This window comes from Caretta caretta, chromosome 17, assembly GCF_965140235.1.
Source record: "Caretta caretta isolate rCarCar2 chromosome 17, rCarCar1.hap1, whole genome shotgun sequence".
Classification (NCBI taxonomy): Eukaryota; Metazoa; Chordata; order Testudines; family Cheloniidae; genus Caretta; species Caretta caretta.
The window spans coordinates 10,588,523-10,606,705 of record NC_134222.1 but is presented as its reverse complement, the minus strand read 5'-3'; the positions used below and the strand labels follow the sequence as shown (position 1 = coordinate 10,606,705).

Below are 18,183 nucleotides of genomic sequence, written 5' to 3'. Positions count from 1 at the left end.
TATACAATGAATAGCTAAGAAAACCCTAGTTATGGCTTGTCTAATTATCTTTCCCACCAACCCCCATCAACTAGAAAAAGGAAAGATAGGAAGGGATGTGTTGACTGTGTGGACGGGAGAGTAAGTGTGACCTGGTGATAATTAGGTTTTTTTGTTACCTAATCTTTTAATCAATCAAAAGCTGATTGACCTGCATGTACAACAGCCAAGGAAATATGCTACCACTATGTTTGCACGCATAATCAGCTAACTTGAGACATCTGCTGCACTGCTTAAAATTTTACAACAAGCTGCCAAAAGACAGGCTTGCATATATATAGGCTATGGTGGTTTCTTCTTATTTTTAGCTGATGAATACAACCCCATCCTTGTTGAAAGGCCTTCACATCATACCAATCATGGGGTTCGACCCAAATAGTGATGGGAATAATTTTAGGCATTTCAATGATCTCTCAAACTATATGGCTAAAACAGAAAAAGATTTAAATCCTCTCTATTTCACTTGGTCTAAAAAGGTATTTCAAGGCCCTTTAAAAAAAGTCTTTGTAGTGTGCACAGTGGCGCTTAAGTGTTCCTTCTCTCAAAACAGAAATACACTGGTAACACTGATGTAAAGGTTTCTAAAGATCGTAGTAGTGTAAGAAGAAAAGGAGTACTTGTGGCACCTTAGAGACTAACCAATTTATTTGAGCATGAGCTTAAGCTCATGCTCAAATAAATTGGTTAGTCTCTAAGGTGCCACAAGTACTCCTTTTCTTTTTGCGAATACAGACTAACACGGCTGTTACTCTGAAACCTGTCATTAGTAGTGTAAGAGCACTGCTACATCTGAGGCCTTCTTGAGATTCATCCCAAGGACTGGAGGTGCTCATAGAAATGTAGGTCAGGAAGGGACTGACAGGTCATCCAGTTCAGTCCTCTGTATTGAGGCAGGACTAAGCGTTATCTAGAGTTTAGACCATCTCTGACAGATGGTTTGTCTCACCTATTCTTAAAGCCTCCAATGGCAGATTCCACAATATCTCTAAGTAATTTGTTCCAGTTCTTAACCACCTTTACAGTCAGTAAGTTCTCTATTGTCTAACCTAAAACTCCCTTGCTGCAATTTAAGCAGATTACTTCTTGTCCTGTCCATTTGGGGGATTCTACTTTACTCTTTCAAAAAATAAAAATAAAAAAAAATCAAAACTAAACCCCACAGATGATCACTACTGGGCTCAGAAATGGACCTTTCCTCTTCCCATTTCTCGGCTTTCTTCAACCTCTCCTCAGAGAAAAGAATCTGAAATTGAAATGTGAAGTTTCATTAGGTCTGCTACTCCTAGATGAAAAGCCCTCACATTTCCTGCAGTATCCCAGATGTTGAGTTTTCTAAATCCTTGGCCTTACCCAATACGCTCAGAAAGGATAACGGCCTCCTGTCTCAAATCATGCTTCCAGATGCCACTACAGTTTGATCCCTGAAAGCTTTGCCCAGGATGAGAAATCCAGCTTTTGGCAAGACACACACTCCTTGTTCCTTTCTTTTGGAAATACAAATACACAATTGCCAGACCGTCCATCCTAATTGGGAAGGGTTTGTCTCACTTGCTGATGAACTCGTCTTAAGGCTCTATTTCATTTGGATGTCTCTAGGAAGACAGGTATCACACTCCATCACACAGCCTGACATCTATGGTGATGGTTTGACTTTGGGGAGTTTGCAAAGGCTAACCCTAAAAGATGACTACTAGAGACTCCTATCATCTCTGGAACAATCTTATGAAGGTTGAGGACGACACTCAAACCCTTGGAATTTCAATAGCTTTTGCGTTTGAGGTCTAGAGTGCGTTCTTGCCCAGTGCATTAGTTGTGTATAGTCAAAAACTGTAGGCGCTGAAGGGCTAACCTCAACTTGAGTATTCTGAGACAGTGACTTGACAGGCCATAAAAATGGTTTTATCGATAGAGACAGAACTGGGTGTTGAACAAACGGTCAGTGATGGAGTTCTTGCTGAGCTGAAGTTAGCTTGCTGTAACTAATTAAGAATCTCTAATTAGGTACAGCAGATTCCTATATTGCTTTTCTAGATGCAAGAGATGGGGGTCAGACAAGCCAGCTGTTCAAACAGAAGAGGGAAAACTTATGACAGGCTACCTACTAATACAAGACCTTTGGAAGACAGCAGATATCAGCCTGAAGGGGGAAGGATGGGAACTGGAAATGTCTAGGGAACAAAAGTAAACTAGGGAGAAACTTGACAGAAAACAGGAGTGTGGAGGTATGTACTTTAACTATGCAGACATTCATAGAAGTTTCTAGGTTCCACTGCTCCAATTATGGACTTGATGCTTGCCATCTTGTAGTTTGTAAGTGGTGAAAGTTCAAATCTAAATACATGTCCCCTAACGTATTAGGAAAATGCAGCAGCAAATATGCTGCAGAATCTGGGAGATTTTTGTGGACTGCTCGGATACTGATGAACTGATCAGTTGCTATCAGATAAGTCTTCTTTAATGGACAAAACGTTCCAGGAGATGTGGGGATAAGGAGTCTAATTACACACAATAACTAGTTGAAGGCAGAAAACTCCGATTGTTACTGATGAAAGCTAACAAGCCTTCCCCCTTTAAAAAAAACTCTAATGGAGACTAGGTACCAGGTCAAAATCTCATCTGTTCAGTTTGCCACGGGATGAGTTTTAACTTGATCCCTTAGAGATGTAGGACCTACAGATGGAAACCTGGAATCAGCCATATGTTCCATATCCTTGCTGGTCTCTACATCAGGAAGAAGGAAAGAAGGAGTAAAGTCTGCTGTATACAGGGGAGGTACTGTGCCTCCAAAGTCTTGGTCTCCTCACAGGAGCTTATTCCTGTTAAAGGAAGCTACAGTAAGACACTATTTGATTCAGAAATCAAGATTTCCATGCCAGAAGCCAAGGCATCCTGTGACTTGCAAAGATAGTGGTCAGGAGACAAAAAAGTTACATGAAACAGAAGTCATTTGATGAATCAAGCCAATGGATTTAAAAAAAAAAACAAATGCAGTTTAGACTTGGAGGATTCTCTGCAAATATTCCATTCTAGCTCCTGAAGGTGCATCAGAGAAGTACATTTTGACAAACCTGACTTCTTCATCATTCGGTACTAGGTTATAGTTCTTTTTGAAATTATCACAAGTCTTAGATACTAGGGCATTGCCTTGATGGCAAAGGTCTTAAGCGGAGTGATACACAGGATCAATCCTAAGAGCATCTCCCATAAATCATGATGGTCCTTGAAGAGCTTTTTTCATCTGGACATGCCTTTAGGGTTGAGCAGTTCTGGAGTCCTGACATTTCCAAAAACTTGTATTTTATTCAATATCAAGATGAAGACATTACAAATTAATATCCTGGGTTCAGTCTTATTCTAAAACCCTGGGATTCTTTGCTATTAGATTAAGAGAAAATAAGGGTAACCAAAGTTTAAAGGAATCTGCGTGGAATTGTTGGTTTTCTGGGTGCAGAAGGGCCATGCCATCAGATAATTCCTTTCCCTCTTCTCACAAATTGGATAACTCTGACCTGTTAGCTCTCTGAAGCCTCAATAGCAGCCAGGAGTACCAAGAAACCTTTTTTTCCCTGCTAAGTTTTCAGAGACAGATTCCATGAGGTTGTTCACTTAATGAGCTTAAGATGAAGGTGGGGAATATGTACAAGGTCTGGTGCATGGGAGGGGAAGAGAAGGTTGAAGCTCTAGAAGCAATAACCAACAAAGCTTGGATGGTTGAGGATTTTTCCCCCAAGCACTTTCCCCCCTTTTAAGGCTCAAGGGCTCAGTCAAGGAGCTCCAACAATGAGCAACTGATCCCATCACTACAGTGGGATAACTATCTTCCCTACTAAACACCAAGAATACAAGGAAAGGAGGCAAACACACTGAATCCTAATCCTCCCTCTGTGTGTGAGGAGAAGAGCAAGAGAAAGAACCCAGATTCAGGAGGGGCAAAAAAGGCAAGGAGACAAGGGCATCTTGCCTACATTACAGGTTATGTAGCTTCTGTCTCTGGGTCTTGAGACAACCTGAGCTGGAGGAAGGATACAGACTGGACAGAGGCGGGGGAGAAAGAAGACTACTTCAGAGTGTGACACCTTGACATCCCAATATTCACCCCTGTTAAGTAATTAGCATATGTTTTGTACAAAGTATGCCTTGTGAGGTGGTATTCTAAAAGTCTTGATCTGCTAGACATTAATATCTTGTTGGATTGTATGTGCTATTATCATATGTGAAGTTATGAAGTTTGGCTATGTATGCGTTACTGAAACACGTGTGAGGTTGAAAACACCCACAAGCAGCCTTTCAGATACAACAGTGAAGGCCAAACAATGTTAATGGCTTATTGAGGAAATGCACACAAGCACAAGGAACTGTGTACAATAGAAACCTCTCAGAGACAGCACTACACAGTGGGAACTGTTTGACCCAGGTCACAGCAAAAGAGCTTTCCAGCAAGTGGGGAGAAGATCTAAAAGGGGAATAATGACATCATGAGGGGACCTCATTGTCCCTGCAACAACACCACCAGGAAACACCTGAGGGGCAAGGACTGGACTGTGGAAAGTGATGGTCCCAGGCTGCCAGCCTGTTTATCACTCAGGATGAGCATTGGCCAATTTATATCCTACCTACCTAGAGTATTAAACTCAGTTTGAGGGTTTTGTTTTTTTACTAAGGTAACCTGCTTTGATCTTTTTGCTATCCCTTATAATCACTTAAAATCCATCTTGTGTAGTTAAATCAACTTGTTTTTGCTTATTCTGAAACCAGTTTGTGGAATTCATAACAGGGTGGAGGTCAAAAAACTGTGCATATCTTCCTCCACATTGAGGGAGGGGGCAGATTTCATGAGCTTACACTGTACAGATTTCTGTACAGCGCAAGACAATTTTGGGTTTACACTCCAGAGGAGGTGCGCATTTCAGTGCTGGGCAATTCCCGACCTGAGTCTTCCTACACAGAGCTGTTCTCAGTGTCTGTCTTTCTGCACCTGGGTGTGGCCCTATCTATGTGTGTGCTGGAGGACCTAGCTCAGCAGGGCAGTGTACGGGAACCCAGACTGGTGGAACCAGTGGGCTCAGTGGTACCCCAGTACATCAGGTGGCACCCCAGAGGGGGACAACCCGTCACACAAAGTTTCTAGACAAATATGCTATCTGGGTCAGACTCCATGGTGGAGCAGCCTATTACTCCAGCAATGTTTCTGAGAACTGGATTTATTTGCAGAATTAATCAATACTGGAACCAGAATCGATCCCCAGACAGGGTTCTGCTTAACTCCTCACCATTCACTGAACCCATTACTGTGTCAGATATTGTTAGTCTTTTTTAGCTGTTTTAAAGTAGTCCCATCTAATTCTCATTTTCCTGTGAGAAAGTTAAAATTGCACACAGGAACTAACTTGATTTTCTTGTACCTCCCTTAAGACTATCAAATAACCAGACTGCCTAGCATATTTAGGTCTTAACCTTTTGGGGAGGGGGGGGGGACCACACCAAATTTAATTAGGTTGATGGATAAGTTTGATAAGTGAATGTTATTATGGTTTTCAATTATAAAACGTATGATATCCCAACTAGTCGTTTCTACTTATTTGTTAGATTATGGAGTAAAAAAGCAAGGTATGTGGATAACATGAGAATAATATGATTGCAGATTTGTCATTTTATAGAAATAGTACTTTTAATAAAAGTTTAAATAGACCTTCAAAAAAGATAGATAGATGATTTCTTGGAAAGACATTAAATACACTCTGACCCAAATAGTTCAACTCTTGGAAAAATTTTAAAAAGCTATTTTTAAACAAATTGTGTATGTTCAACTGTTCAAGAGATGCTTTCACTTAAGTTTTAAATGACTCATTTATCAAAAATAAGTCTTTGCTACCATCAAGTTCAAGGTGTCAAATATTAGTAATTTTACTGACACGCAAGAGAATCTCAATCTGTAATAACTGACTAGATTTTAGAGGCTAGTATTTGACAGGATTAAAGGTGACATGAGCACTTTCAGTCAACACACTCCAGTACTTCTTACACATACCTCTATCCCCTGCCTCCCATGACTACACGGAATACAAATCAACGATCGAGTGTGAGAGGCACCAAAACTGTTTCAGCCACATCTGGAAGGTACGTACAGCTGGAGCAGACACCTGATTTCTTCACTTTAGTTCAGCAATTCCTATATCTACTACACGGAACATGTTGCATTAGCACATTAATCCTGTGGAAGTGGTGCTGACTAAGGTTTCAAAACAGGAGGCCCAGAATTCGTAAGTCACTTAATAAGAGTTGGTTAGATAAATGCTCTAGACTATAAAAGCCTCGTTTAGCTCTCTGCTTCTGTATAATTCCCAGTAAAAAATTAAATTTGGGGGTAAGAGATGGGACCATCTAGCAGTTAAACAAACATTAGAAAGCCGGGAAATTTTAGAAAGTTTAAATATATGCATATAAGTACATGTAGCAGGGTTGTCTGTTCAGTCAGCAGGCCTAGTGGTCTTCTGCCTCCAGTCCCTCTTTCTACCCAATGTGTCCTGGACCGAGTCCCAGCTGGGTCAGCTTCCTTGTCGGTAACCCATTGTCCTGTTCATCCCAGAGTTAGGAACAGGGAAATCTGGGCTGGGTAGGAAAAGCGTGGAATAGCCAGGATTAGGCCCACCTCCTGCTCACCTTCCCCTGGGCCACTTCCTACCACACGTGATGCCTCCGTTTGAGGTGTGGCTGCTACTGGGTTAGAGTCCCTTGTTTCAAACCCCCCACAGCCTGGGGCTGATACAGGAGACCCTCCGGTGCTACTGTACGTGGTTCTCCCTCCCTCTTGAGTGATGGCTGTGGATGGGGAGGCATGGGGTGGGACTCATACATAGACCTCCTTAGTATGGGCTTCTACTACTACTGAAGAATGCTCCTCCTGGAAATGCCTTCTCTCCCCCACTCCCCTGACCTGCTGGAGATCTCTTTATACTGGTCTTTTCCCCAGGAGCATGCTCAGCAGTGCCTAAGGGGCAGAGCTTTCCTGGCCCAGTACTGCTCCAGCTCTCTTCCTGTCTCTGCCTTAGTTGTGGGGTCCATAAACCCCTTCCCAGTACAGAAGAGTAGAGGCCAAAAGATTACAGCATTTTTAAAATGAATACAAAAGGATATTTCTGGAAGTATGACAATCCCCTCATTTTCCCCTTATGACACAAACAACTCATCCTATTTACTCCATGCATTCCAAAAGGTTTCCCCTCCAGCTTAAAACTTCCTGCCAAACTTGATATGGACAGGGTTAGTTGTGACAAAGCTAGATGGGTCAAAAGTGAATCAGTCTTACCACTGTTAAGGTTGAAACTAAGTCTGTTTCCATAACAATAAACTGGAAAACTGAAGAATTTGAACTCCTTTCTCCAGCTGGGACCCTTAAGCATTTTAGGAGGGGTTCTGATTCATCCTATATCTGGCGAAAGTTCAGTATAAGAATTGAGTAACCAAGGAAATGGATTAATTTTCCAGCAGAGTTAAACTAGTACAGCCAGGTTCAGATGATCACCATCATCAGAATATTCAAGGAATAATATTATGCGTCTCAGAAAATGAAATGCATTCTCCTGAACATTTAGGTTTTTGATATCAAGAAAAAGTTTATTTTATATTGCTATAGCACCTTTCATCCTGGAGGAACTCAGAGCCCTTTAGGAACTGGATCCCTACAATACCACAGAAAAGCAGGCTGCTCTGGAGTGATGGGTGACAGGCAGGTGGACAACAGGCCTAAAGAACAATACACCAGTGTCAGGAATAGGGGAGTAAAGTGGTGGGACGAACTTTGCCCAAGAAACTTCACGTTACAGAGTTGAGACCATCACAATATAGAGAGAACATTTACTGAGTCTTAAAGTGATTACTGCATTAAGCTTGCGTATGATGCATCAATTTCTACATTGTAAGAGCTAATAGGACTGTTTTAGCAGATGTTCAGAAGTAGTGCACTCCACAGAACTTATATAACGTTTTACAGAACAAACGAGCTTTATGAAGAATCTTGTGTTTCAACTCACCACATCTAGCTCAGCTTCCTTTTTAAAAACTGAATAAGCCTCTTCGTAGCCATTGGATCGAAGGTAATCCGCTATTGCTCGATTTCTAGACAAAGAAAAAAAGATTTAACAGTAAGACATTCTTATCTTAGCCACAGTTCTGAACAGTACTGAAAAACAAAATACAGAACGCATGCGTACAGGTTTTCAAATTGTAACCAATAAGGTAAACCTTGTTCTTCATTGTATTAAGACAGCATCTGCTAACACGACTAAAACCTTCAAACCAACTTTAAAAGCAAACATGGCATACGAAGTTATGTCAAAACATGACCAGTAAAACAAAAATGCACATTTAGTATGTAGTTTTAAATTCTAGCAAACTTGCTGTGATTGAAAAATTCAGTATTTAACAGACAAGTTATTATGATAAAGGCTGGTCTTGCTCACTATTTTAATACTCATTATCCCTTTAAGTAAGGATGAAAACGCAGGCCTTAAATACATAAAAGCCACAATGGTTTAAGAGCGGTTTTTGGTTTAGCTCAAGTAGATTTTAGGGAACAATTTTAAGACAAAACCTAAATAAGTGTACACACAGGGATTTGCACTGGTTTAAATTCATATCTTAGGTTAAACAGTGCAATTCTCTCAAGTGAACATGTCCCAAGTTTTAGAATACATTGTATTATTCTGTAAAACTATGTTTTTAATTGGTAAGTATCCCTACATATATTTCTGCCACCAGTATATATCATCTTCAGATTACAGGTAAGTTAACATCCTTAAGTAGATAAAGTTTCAGACTTAGAATCTTCATAAGAAAGAACCGAAAGTGACTTAGTAGTAACTAAAAAGGTTTATCATTATGTACAAGATAATTAAAAAATGAATTTCTAACATGAAAGGATGCCCTCATGTTCCTCCTTAACACAGTAAGTTTAATTCATGCTTCATTATAGATTTGGGGGGAGGGGGGAGGAATGTTATTCTTACATGGTATAACAAACAGAAACCTAGACTATTCTGCAGTATGTGTGTCTAACTGGGGACACTTCCAAATGAAACAGTCTTCCTCATGGTCTTTGCCTATATTTTTAGTTTGGTAAAGGACAAGTTTGTCAAGAGTCAAATAACCTAGTCAAAAGGGCAACTCTTACAGGTGGTTTCATGAAGTTCGCTGGTGTTGATTTAGTTGGTCAACCAGGGCTAACTTCCTAAAGAGGTTTAGATAGCAAACACTCTGCATCTGTTACAGAGTCTCACTCTATTCTAACTAAAACAGTTAAAATTACCAGGAAGGCTGAAACTCAGTCCTGAATTTGTTTACTTTGCCCTTGAAAGAGTCTCTGAATCAAACTATCTGCTACAGTAGCTATAACTGCAGAATGAAAATTGTAAATTAAAATACATTTCACTGGGCTTTAATATATTTGCAAAATTTAGAACTTTGAATCTGAAGCAGAGGAGCCAGGGCTTGAAATATCCATTTGCCATGAGTGAGCAAAATTTCCCAGGTAAGCATCAAGGCAAGCCAGCAATTTTGCAACATTCAAGCTCTGATATACCACTAACATCTTTTATCTGCAAAACCAAGCTAGAATCTTTAGTGCCTTGCTACTAAGAGACATGTTTAAAAACACGTGATTCCATGTTTTGAATGTATTTAGTCAGACCACCTCAAGGAAATACTAACTTAAGAATGACAAACTTTACCTTACTACACATCAGATAACAATACAGCATATATGCACAAGTGTTTAATGAATAAACAGAAATGTTTTTTTAATAAATAAATACAAAGACTAAAAACAGATTACTTTATTTCCAAACATTGCAATGCACTTAATTTTAACAAAAATGGCTAACACCTCAGAAACTGGTTTTATCTTGGGTGTGGCAACTTTTATTTTAAATTCAATTCTATTTATGAGTGATTTAATTTTCCAAGCTATCCTGCTCAGATCTGTTCTAAACTAAGGGCTACAGGAGGACATAGTGTCTAGATTAGATCATTTTAGAACATAAAAAGCTTATGACATTTATTCACAAGAGGCAGAGACTTTTTGCTGTTAGAAAAGAAACCCAAAAGGCAACAATTTCACTTTTTTTCTTGGTATTACTGCTCTTTCCCCACTATAATTTCTGAAGGAAATGACCCTATGTTACACTGCCTGTGGGGTAGTTGGGTGTACAAACTTCAAGATCCACTTACCACTGTGTGCTGTATTCCCCCTCACCCACAGGAATGAATGTGTTATGGTTGTTTGTGTTTGTTTGAAAAACAAGGTTCTCTTTATGCAAAAACATCTAGGACAATAAAAAGGGCCAATACCATCAGAAGCTCAGTGAAGCTCAACAGAGCAAGTAACTTAGTGGCTGTGAGGTTGTTTAACTCAAATGACCTCAAACTCAGTGTACCCAGTTTACAAATAAAAAGGGTTAGTTTTCCACAGTACCAGCCTTGAAAACTCTACCTGGGATCTGAGAGTCAAGCTGGATTCATACGGTCTCATATATGACAATTGGAACTTAAGTAAATCACTCTCAATAAAAGAGTCTAAATAGAACACAACTTCACTCTAACTCTCTTGGATCAGCAGCATTAGGAGCAAACAGTGTAAAAAAAAAAAACCCACACCACCACCACTTTTTAATCACTAAAAGAAGCAGATATACACAGGGACCAGATCTACATAGTAAAGCAGTTCCATTTTTACATAGACACTCTTCTGAGTAGACCCACACTTTAAATAAATAAATATTAAATTTAAAAAGTGTGGGTCTACTCAGAAGAGTGAGTATGTAAAAAAATATATATAAGATGATGGATGGATAGTCCTTTCCCAGGTATGGGCTAATATTCAAAAGGTCTAATCCAGTACTTGTAAGGTGCTCAAGATGTCATTTACATGTGTGCAGTAACTCAAGCAACAATAGAATGTCCAAGTCCTTAATTTGTCTCCCATTATTAGGAACTCAGTTTCCTTGAGTGCATACCAATGTGTTACTGCACTGTTACAGTGTTACTGTTACTTTACCAATGTGTAAAGCTGCTTATACTTAAGATGGCATCTTTTTGTTCACTGAAGAACTAAAAGGCACTTAAAATATTCCAAGGCTTTAGACCAATTCCAGGTTTTTTTAAAATGATAAAACCACAAATCTCACCTTACATTTAACTTTAAAAATATTGAATAAGAAATCACTTGCAATCTCAACCTCTCCTCTACTGTCTTCATCCTACCACTTCTTGCCAAAGAAGTTCAGGGCCAGAGATAAACCTGGCAATTCTATGGCTAACCCAAAATATATACCGAATAGGTTTCTCCACTGAAAAAAGTGTGAAAGCCAATTCCTTTTAAAATCCAAAAACCTGTTGCCAGAATCTTTTCATAGAGAAAAATTCATTTAAACTAAATGGTTCAAACTAAAACCAGGTCAGAGGTTCTCTCATAGCATACTGCTTTACAGCCAGGGCTTTGTCAAGCCTGACCTTAAAAACCTCTAAGGAAGGAGATTCCACCACCTCCCTAGGTAACCCATTCCAGGGCTTCATCACCCGCCTAGTGAAAAAGTTTTTCCTAATATCCAACCCAAACCAGTGGAAGTTTTACTCCTTTCAACTAGCACTACTTTACAAAATAGCTTATTTGTCAAGAGGGTAATTAAAAATGTTGAGCAGCCATAATAAATTGTGCAATTTACAAAAAGATTTCTGCTAACTGCCAGCACTACTACAGAGCTCACCCTTGTATTATCAGACAACCAGGCTGTGTTTTCCAGTCACCTGAGCAGTGAAAACCTGAGCAAATACACATCTGAAGACTCAAATCATAGAAGAACAGGGTTGGAAGAGACCTCAGGAGGTCATCTAGTCCAACCCCCTGCTCAAAGCAGGACCGATCCCCAATTAAATCATCCCAGCCAGGGCTTTGTCAAGCCTGACCTTCAAAACTTCTAAGGAAGGAGATTCCACCACCTCCCTAGGTAATGCATTCCAGTGTTTCACCACCCTCCTAGTGAAAAAGTTTTTCCTAATATCCAACCTAAACCTCTCCCACTGCAACTTGAGACCATTACTCCTTGTTCTGTCATCCGCTACCACTGAGAATAGTCTAGATCCATCCTCTTTGGAACCACCTTTCAGCTGCTTCAGCTACCTATCAAATCTCCCCTCATTCTTCTCTTCCACAGACTAAACAATCCCAGTTCCCTCAGCCTCTCCTCATAAGTCATTTGTTCCAGTCCCCTAATCATTTTTGTTGCCCTCCGCTGGACTCTTTCCAATTTTTCCACATCCTTCTTGTAGTGTGGGGCCCAAAACTGGACACAGTACTCCAGATAAGGCCTCACCAATGTTGAATAGAGGGGAACGATCACGTCCCTCGATCTGCTGGCAATGCCCCTACTTATACATCCCAAAATGCCACTGGCCTTCTTGGCAACAAGGGCACACTGTTGACTCCTATCCAGCTTCTCATCCACTGTAACCCCTAGGTCCTTTTCTGCAGAACTGCTGCCTAGCCATTCGGTCCCTAGTCTGTAGCGGTGCATGGGATTCTTCCGTCCTAAGTGCAGGACTCTGCACTTGTCCTTGTTGAACCTCATCAGATTTCTTTTGGCCCAATCCTCCAATTTGTCTAGGTCCCTCTCTATCCTATCCCCACCCTCCAGCATATCTACCACTCCTCCCAGTTTAGTGCCATCTGCAAGCTTGCTGAGGGTGCAATCCACACCATCCTCCAGATCATTTATGAAGTTATTGAACAAAACCGGCCCCAGGACCGACCCTAGGGGCACTCCGCTTGATACCAGCTGCCAACTAGACATGGAGCCATTGATCACTACCCGTTGAGCCTGACAATCTAGCCAACTTTCTACCCACCTTATAGTGCATTCATCCAGCCCATACGTCTTTAACTTGCTGACAAGAATACTGTGGGAGACAGTGTCAAAAGCTTTGCTAAAGTCAAGGAACAACATGTCCACTGCTTTCCCTTCATCCACAGAACCAGTTATCTCGTCATAGAAGGCAATTAGATTAGTCAGGCATGACTTGCCCTTGGTGAATCCATGCTGACTGTTCCTGATCACTTTCCTCTCATCTTAGTGCTTCAGAATTGATTCCTTGAGGACCTGCTCCATGATTTTTCTGGGGACTGAGGTGAGGCTGACTGGCCTGTAGTTCCCAGGATCCTCCCCCTTCCCTTTTTTAAAGATGGGCACTACATTAGCCTTTTTCCAGTCATCCGGGACTTCCCCGGATCGCCATGAGTTTTCAAAGATAATGGACAATGGCTCCGCAATCACATCCGCCAACTCCTTTAGCACTCTCGGATGCAACGCATCCGGCCCCATGGACGTGTGCACGTCCAGCTTTTCTAAATAGTCCCGAACCACTTCTTTCTCCGCAGAGGGCTGGTCACCTCCTCCCCATGCTGTGCTGCCCAGTGCAGTAGTCTGGGAGCTGACCTTGTTCATGAAGACAGAGGCAAAAAAAGTATTGAGTACATTAGCTTTTTCCACATCCTCTGTCACTAGGTTGCCTCTCGCATTCAGTAAGGGGCCCACACTTTCCTTGACTTTCTTCTTGTTGCCAACATACCTGAAGAAACCCTTCTTGTTACTCTTAACATCTCTTGCTCGCTGCAACTCCAGATGTGATTTGGCCTTCCTGATTTCACTCCTGCATGCCCGAGCAATATTCTTATAATGAAACAAATGTGTCCAGTAATAAGGTGCCAACTTCAGGATTATTTGAATACAGGACTGTTTGGTTATGTTTAGAAGAGTCAGACAGTTAAGACTTTACCAAAAAATGATCAGTAGTTTGGATGGTAAATCAGAAGCCCCACACTGACCAACGGAAGGCAGTCATTGTTTCCGTGAAGGTTAAGATCTCCTCCTTTTGCCCAGTGTTTATATACTGGCTCTTGACTCTCAACTAAGGCAAGTTACTGACATCATCAATATGGTCTCATTGGGGGAGGCTAATAACAGAGAACCTGCAACAGTCGAACGCTATAGGGTGGTGTACTGAACGAACTGGGAGTGGAATGCCCTACACTCCACAGTGCATTACTAAGTACCACCAACAGTAGCAAGCTCAATTCATTTTGGGAATATAAGAATCTTTGTAACTACATTTTACTATCATTATGCTGTGTACCAACATTTATTTCTCATAAAAATCATAAAAAATTGGAGGACTGCACTTGTCCAGTAGCAAGTCTTTACAAAAACTTTCGAAAGAGGAGTGTATGGTACTACTTCCTGTAGCTGAATTAAAGAACTTTCAAAAAACATTTCACATCATTAAGTCTTCTTTAATATGTGGATAATAGTTAATATTTAGTGCTTAAAAGAGCACTTTGAAATACTTGCCTTAACTGAAGCAGCAACCTCTAAAAATATAAATGTTTTACCCCTCACACCTATTAACAGGCCTAAACAAGATTCTTCCCCCCAAAAAAAAAAAAAAATGGAGGGGCCCCCAAAATACTTCTTACAAGGTTTTCACCTAAAATAGCACCATGGAAGACAAGCTTTTTAAAAAGAATCATTGGGATCCTCTCTCTTTCTGTCTCTCGCACACACATTTGTTCCCAACACGATAAGGCATGTACCAAAATCTCTTTTAACTACCTTCCCTTATAAGCTACTGGGCTGGCAGACATCTCCAAGTTCCTCCCCAAACTCTACACAGTCAGCTTTCCCCAGTTCCTCTGAATTCCTCATCCCTGCTCATTCTCTAGGATCTTCATCACATCCCCATCTTCCTGTTACACATACCTCTTCCCTTAGGCATTTATTCTAGACATCAACCCACTGTCTGTATTCAGAGAGAACCGTCAACCCCCTCCCAATATTTCCTACTCCCCATATGCAAAACTCATGGATCCCTGATCTCCCTACCATCTTCTCAGGCCATCCCTCCGTAAAGAAGCCCCAAGTGCCTTGTCAACTCCTAATTATCCACATAGAATGTCTCGTTATCCCCACCTTCCTGTTCATGTATTTGTTCCTTGAAGTTCTGGCTTCTAGCAACCAAAAGACAATATTTTAATTCTAGATGTGTTCAGGAAGCCTTTCCTGCCTCACTTATCCCTAGCCCTTTCATCAACAGTGCTATAAATACCTGCATAACCCTTCATAAAAAAAAAATTAATAGTTCACATGCCGTTTTAGCACATCAGGGTTTTGCCTCACTTAAAATTACTTTAGTGCAATAAAACAGGAAGAAATGGCATGTGAATATTACTTATTATTATATTAAGGGGATGTACTGACACTGAGGAGCTATCTAAAAGGGTAAAATGGAAGCAGAGAGGTGAAGTGACTTGTCCAAGATAAAACAGTAAGACACCAAAAGAGCCAGGATAAGAATGCTAGGGTTCCTGACTCCCAAACCGTTTTCATTCTTTTACCAAGCTTTATTTTATTTTTAACAAGGCAAAATTCCTCCAACTTCTCCCTTCCCTTTTTATAACAGGGGAATAGTTCAGTCCATGCATTCATGAGCCATTTAAACACTTTAGGCTGCTGTCCATCAACAACTGGGGCATTGTGCTAAACCAAACCAACTCCTGTATGCAAGCACCATTTAAAACATCCCATCGTAGTTTACTGCAAAAGCACACATGCAGAAGAGAGTATGCACAGAAGACCAGTCACAGTTTATCATGTGACAATTGCCTGTCCCCCAAATTGACCTGATACCATATTTGTCTCATCTTTTTAAGCAGAACTTTCATTTTAAAAGAGGATGTAGGGAGGCAGGAGTAAGCTGCTCCAGTATTCCCAGGGCCATGTGCCGCGGGGCCAACAGGAACCCTGCTGACTAGATCCATACCAGGCCAGAATGGTGGTAGAGCGGCAGGAGATGCACCAGCATCTGCTCAAGACACCTTCCTTTCCTTTTATTCCCCCCATTAAAACAAGGAACTTGGAGAGACTTCTGATGGACTAATTTTGTATTAATTTCTTCATGACTAACTCCCCCTCTCTTTCATTGACAGGAGACAGAGGCTAAGGGTGACAGTGGAAACTGGAAAGTAGGTTATTTATTGTTAACTCCAATGATGAAGCAGATTGGGTCAGGGACAGATTGTAAGAAGGGTATCATTTATTTTATGTCTGGAAACTAAAGAGACTTAACACTATACGTTTATCATCATTTTACTTGCATTGTACATGTATTTCTCATTCCACACACCTGCATATTGTTTTTACTCTATTTACATTGGTCCTGCAGAAGTTAACGTGTGCTTGCTAGACATCACAAACAGAATACAGAGCAAATATTTTAAAGCTCTAAACTTCAATATTTTATTCCTATGTACTTTGAACAGATTACATCTAATTTTCAACAAGTCATTCCTGTGCCAAAAACCAAAGCTTCCAGTTTCAGCCTCACTATAAAAGTTTTAAGAGACTGTTTCAAATAATTTGTTACGTTTTCCCTCCTCCAGCCTACCATTCCTGAACTCCTATCCTTAAACACCCAAGTTTATACTAGCAAGTTCTTTGCTAGTATAACCAAAGTACAGATGTACAGACAGATCATAAAAAGGTAATTCACAGAAACTTAACTGAAGTAGAACAAATACGTGAAGAGCCATTTCATGGAATCAAACTGGAAAAGAAAGATCAGTGTTTCTTTGGAAGGCTGATGGAATAAGAACCAAGTGTAAGCAAAGGTTACTTTTGCTATTTTAAATAAATACTGTAAAAAAATACTTACAGTTCATCTCGTTGCCTCTGTGACAGCACCATGGTGGCTGTGATGGCAGGCTAACGTGATTCAGCTGTGGCTGCCTCCTCAAGATTAAAAAAACCTTTGTGAATCCTGGATCCAAAATTCAGTCTGCCACAGAGCAGCTTCAACCAAAAGGAAAAATGTTTCTCCACACGTGAAATCCAACAGGAAATCTGGAGGCATTCAACAGGGAAGGTTCATTCCATCTAGAAGGGGAAAAAATACATTTTGCTTTTGAAAAGGTTTATGAAGCCATTTGACGCCATTTTGGAGTCACATGAACATCTACATACCCAGGCTGGAATACTGAAAATGGATAAGTGTGTGTGCAAACTACTGCATTCTTCCCACATTAATTTTTCTGACTTGCACCCTTGCAAATTTTCTCCACCTCTCAGAAGAGAGGTCTGGATAGGCTATAGCAGTCTCCTTCAATCTTTAGTTGCTTTCCTCACAGCAGTCTCCATAACTAATGATGTACATCTCCACACCACATTGTGAAGTGAAGATTTCCCAATTATTTTAGTCCATTTCAGTTTGTAACACCCGGCACAGAGGACTAATGATCTGAACCATTTTGGTACTGCCTGTTTCTCCCAAATTCAAGGATGGACTTTAAGGCAGAGTGCCTCTGAATTAAAGTTACAAAGCTATTGACTGCACTCAATAAGCATTTAGGCCAAAGCCTACAACATGAAAAAGCACTACTAAATATGAGATTTTAAGCCTGTCATGGCACTTATACACCATCCAAAAAAAGTTCACTAGAATTTCCACTGTAACGTGGACTAATCATCTGCTAAACATACCTTTAAAAAGGTAAATATTAGTACTAAGTCTTCACCCAGCCATTAAGTTTTAAAATAGATTTTTAAAATCTGACCAGGTAGTATAATTCTTGGTGTTCTGGATTACCATAATTAAAGATTGTTGCTTTAACTGTACTAAGGTGCATCTTGCAAACAGTATGCAGTCACTTATGACAGTATTTTCAAATTCATTCTCAACATTATCTTCAAAATCTAAATCTTTACAGTGGTAGGATGAGTCATGGCATAAGTTTTGCTTTTTACCACTTAAACTTATCCTATGCAGTACTGGAATTTTAATATCCTTAGTGCGCAGAATACTTTTACTGGATGGTTATGATCAGATTTGGACCAGGAGTTGTCATTTGAATCACTTTAACACAGCTTCCCCTGCAGTTCCAGTGATCTTCCATGCTCCAGGTTCTGTTGTGCAAACAGCAATATCATTATGAGCAAGCCAGGATCCTGCATCACTGCCTATTTTTCGCATGCACTTGACAAGTGTCTCTCTCTGTATCACACCATTTACTCAGTCCTCTGAAGAGCAAAGCAGACTGACCAAACA

General features: G+C 40.4%; 1 protein-coding gene across 3 annotated transcripts in view; it reads right to left on the bottom strand.

Moving 5' to 3' along the window:
- PAFAH1B1 (platelet activating factor acetylhydrolase 1b regulatory subunit 1) overlaps positions 1-18,183 on the bottom strand; it is a 63,458-nt gene that overhangs the window by 20,012 nt on the left and 25,263 nt on the right. For all 3 annotated transcript variants that reach the window (XM_048823782.2, XM_075120909.1, XM_075120908.1), the window contains exons 2-3: positions 16,795-17,015; positions 8,070-8,154 (exon numbers count right to left, since the gene is read on the bottom strand). In XM_048823782.2, the coding sequence (XP_048679739.1) occupies positions 8,070-8,154; positions 16,795-16,826 (117 nt within the window). In that variant the 5' untranslated portion in view covers positions 16,827-17,015. The remainder of the gene's footprint in view (positions 1-8,069; positions 8,155-16,794; positions 17,016-18,183) is intronic.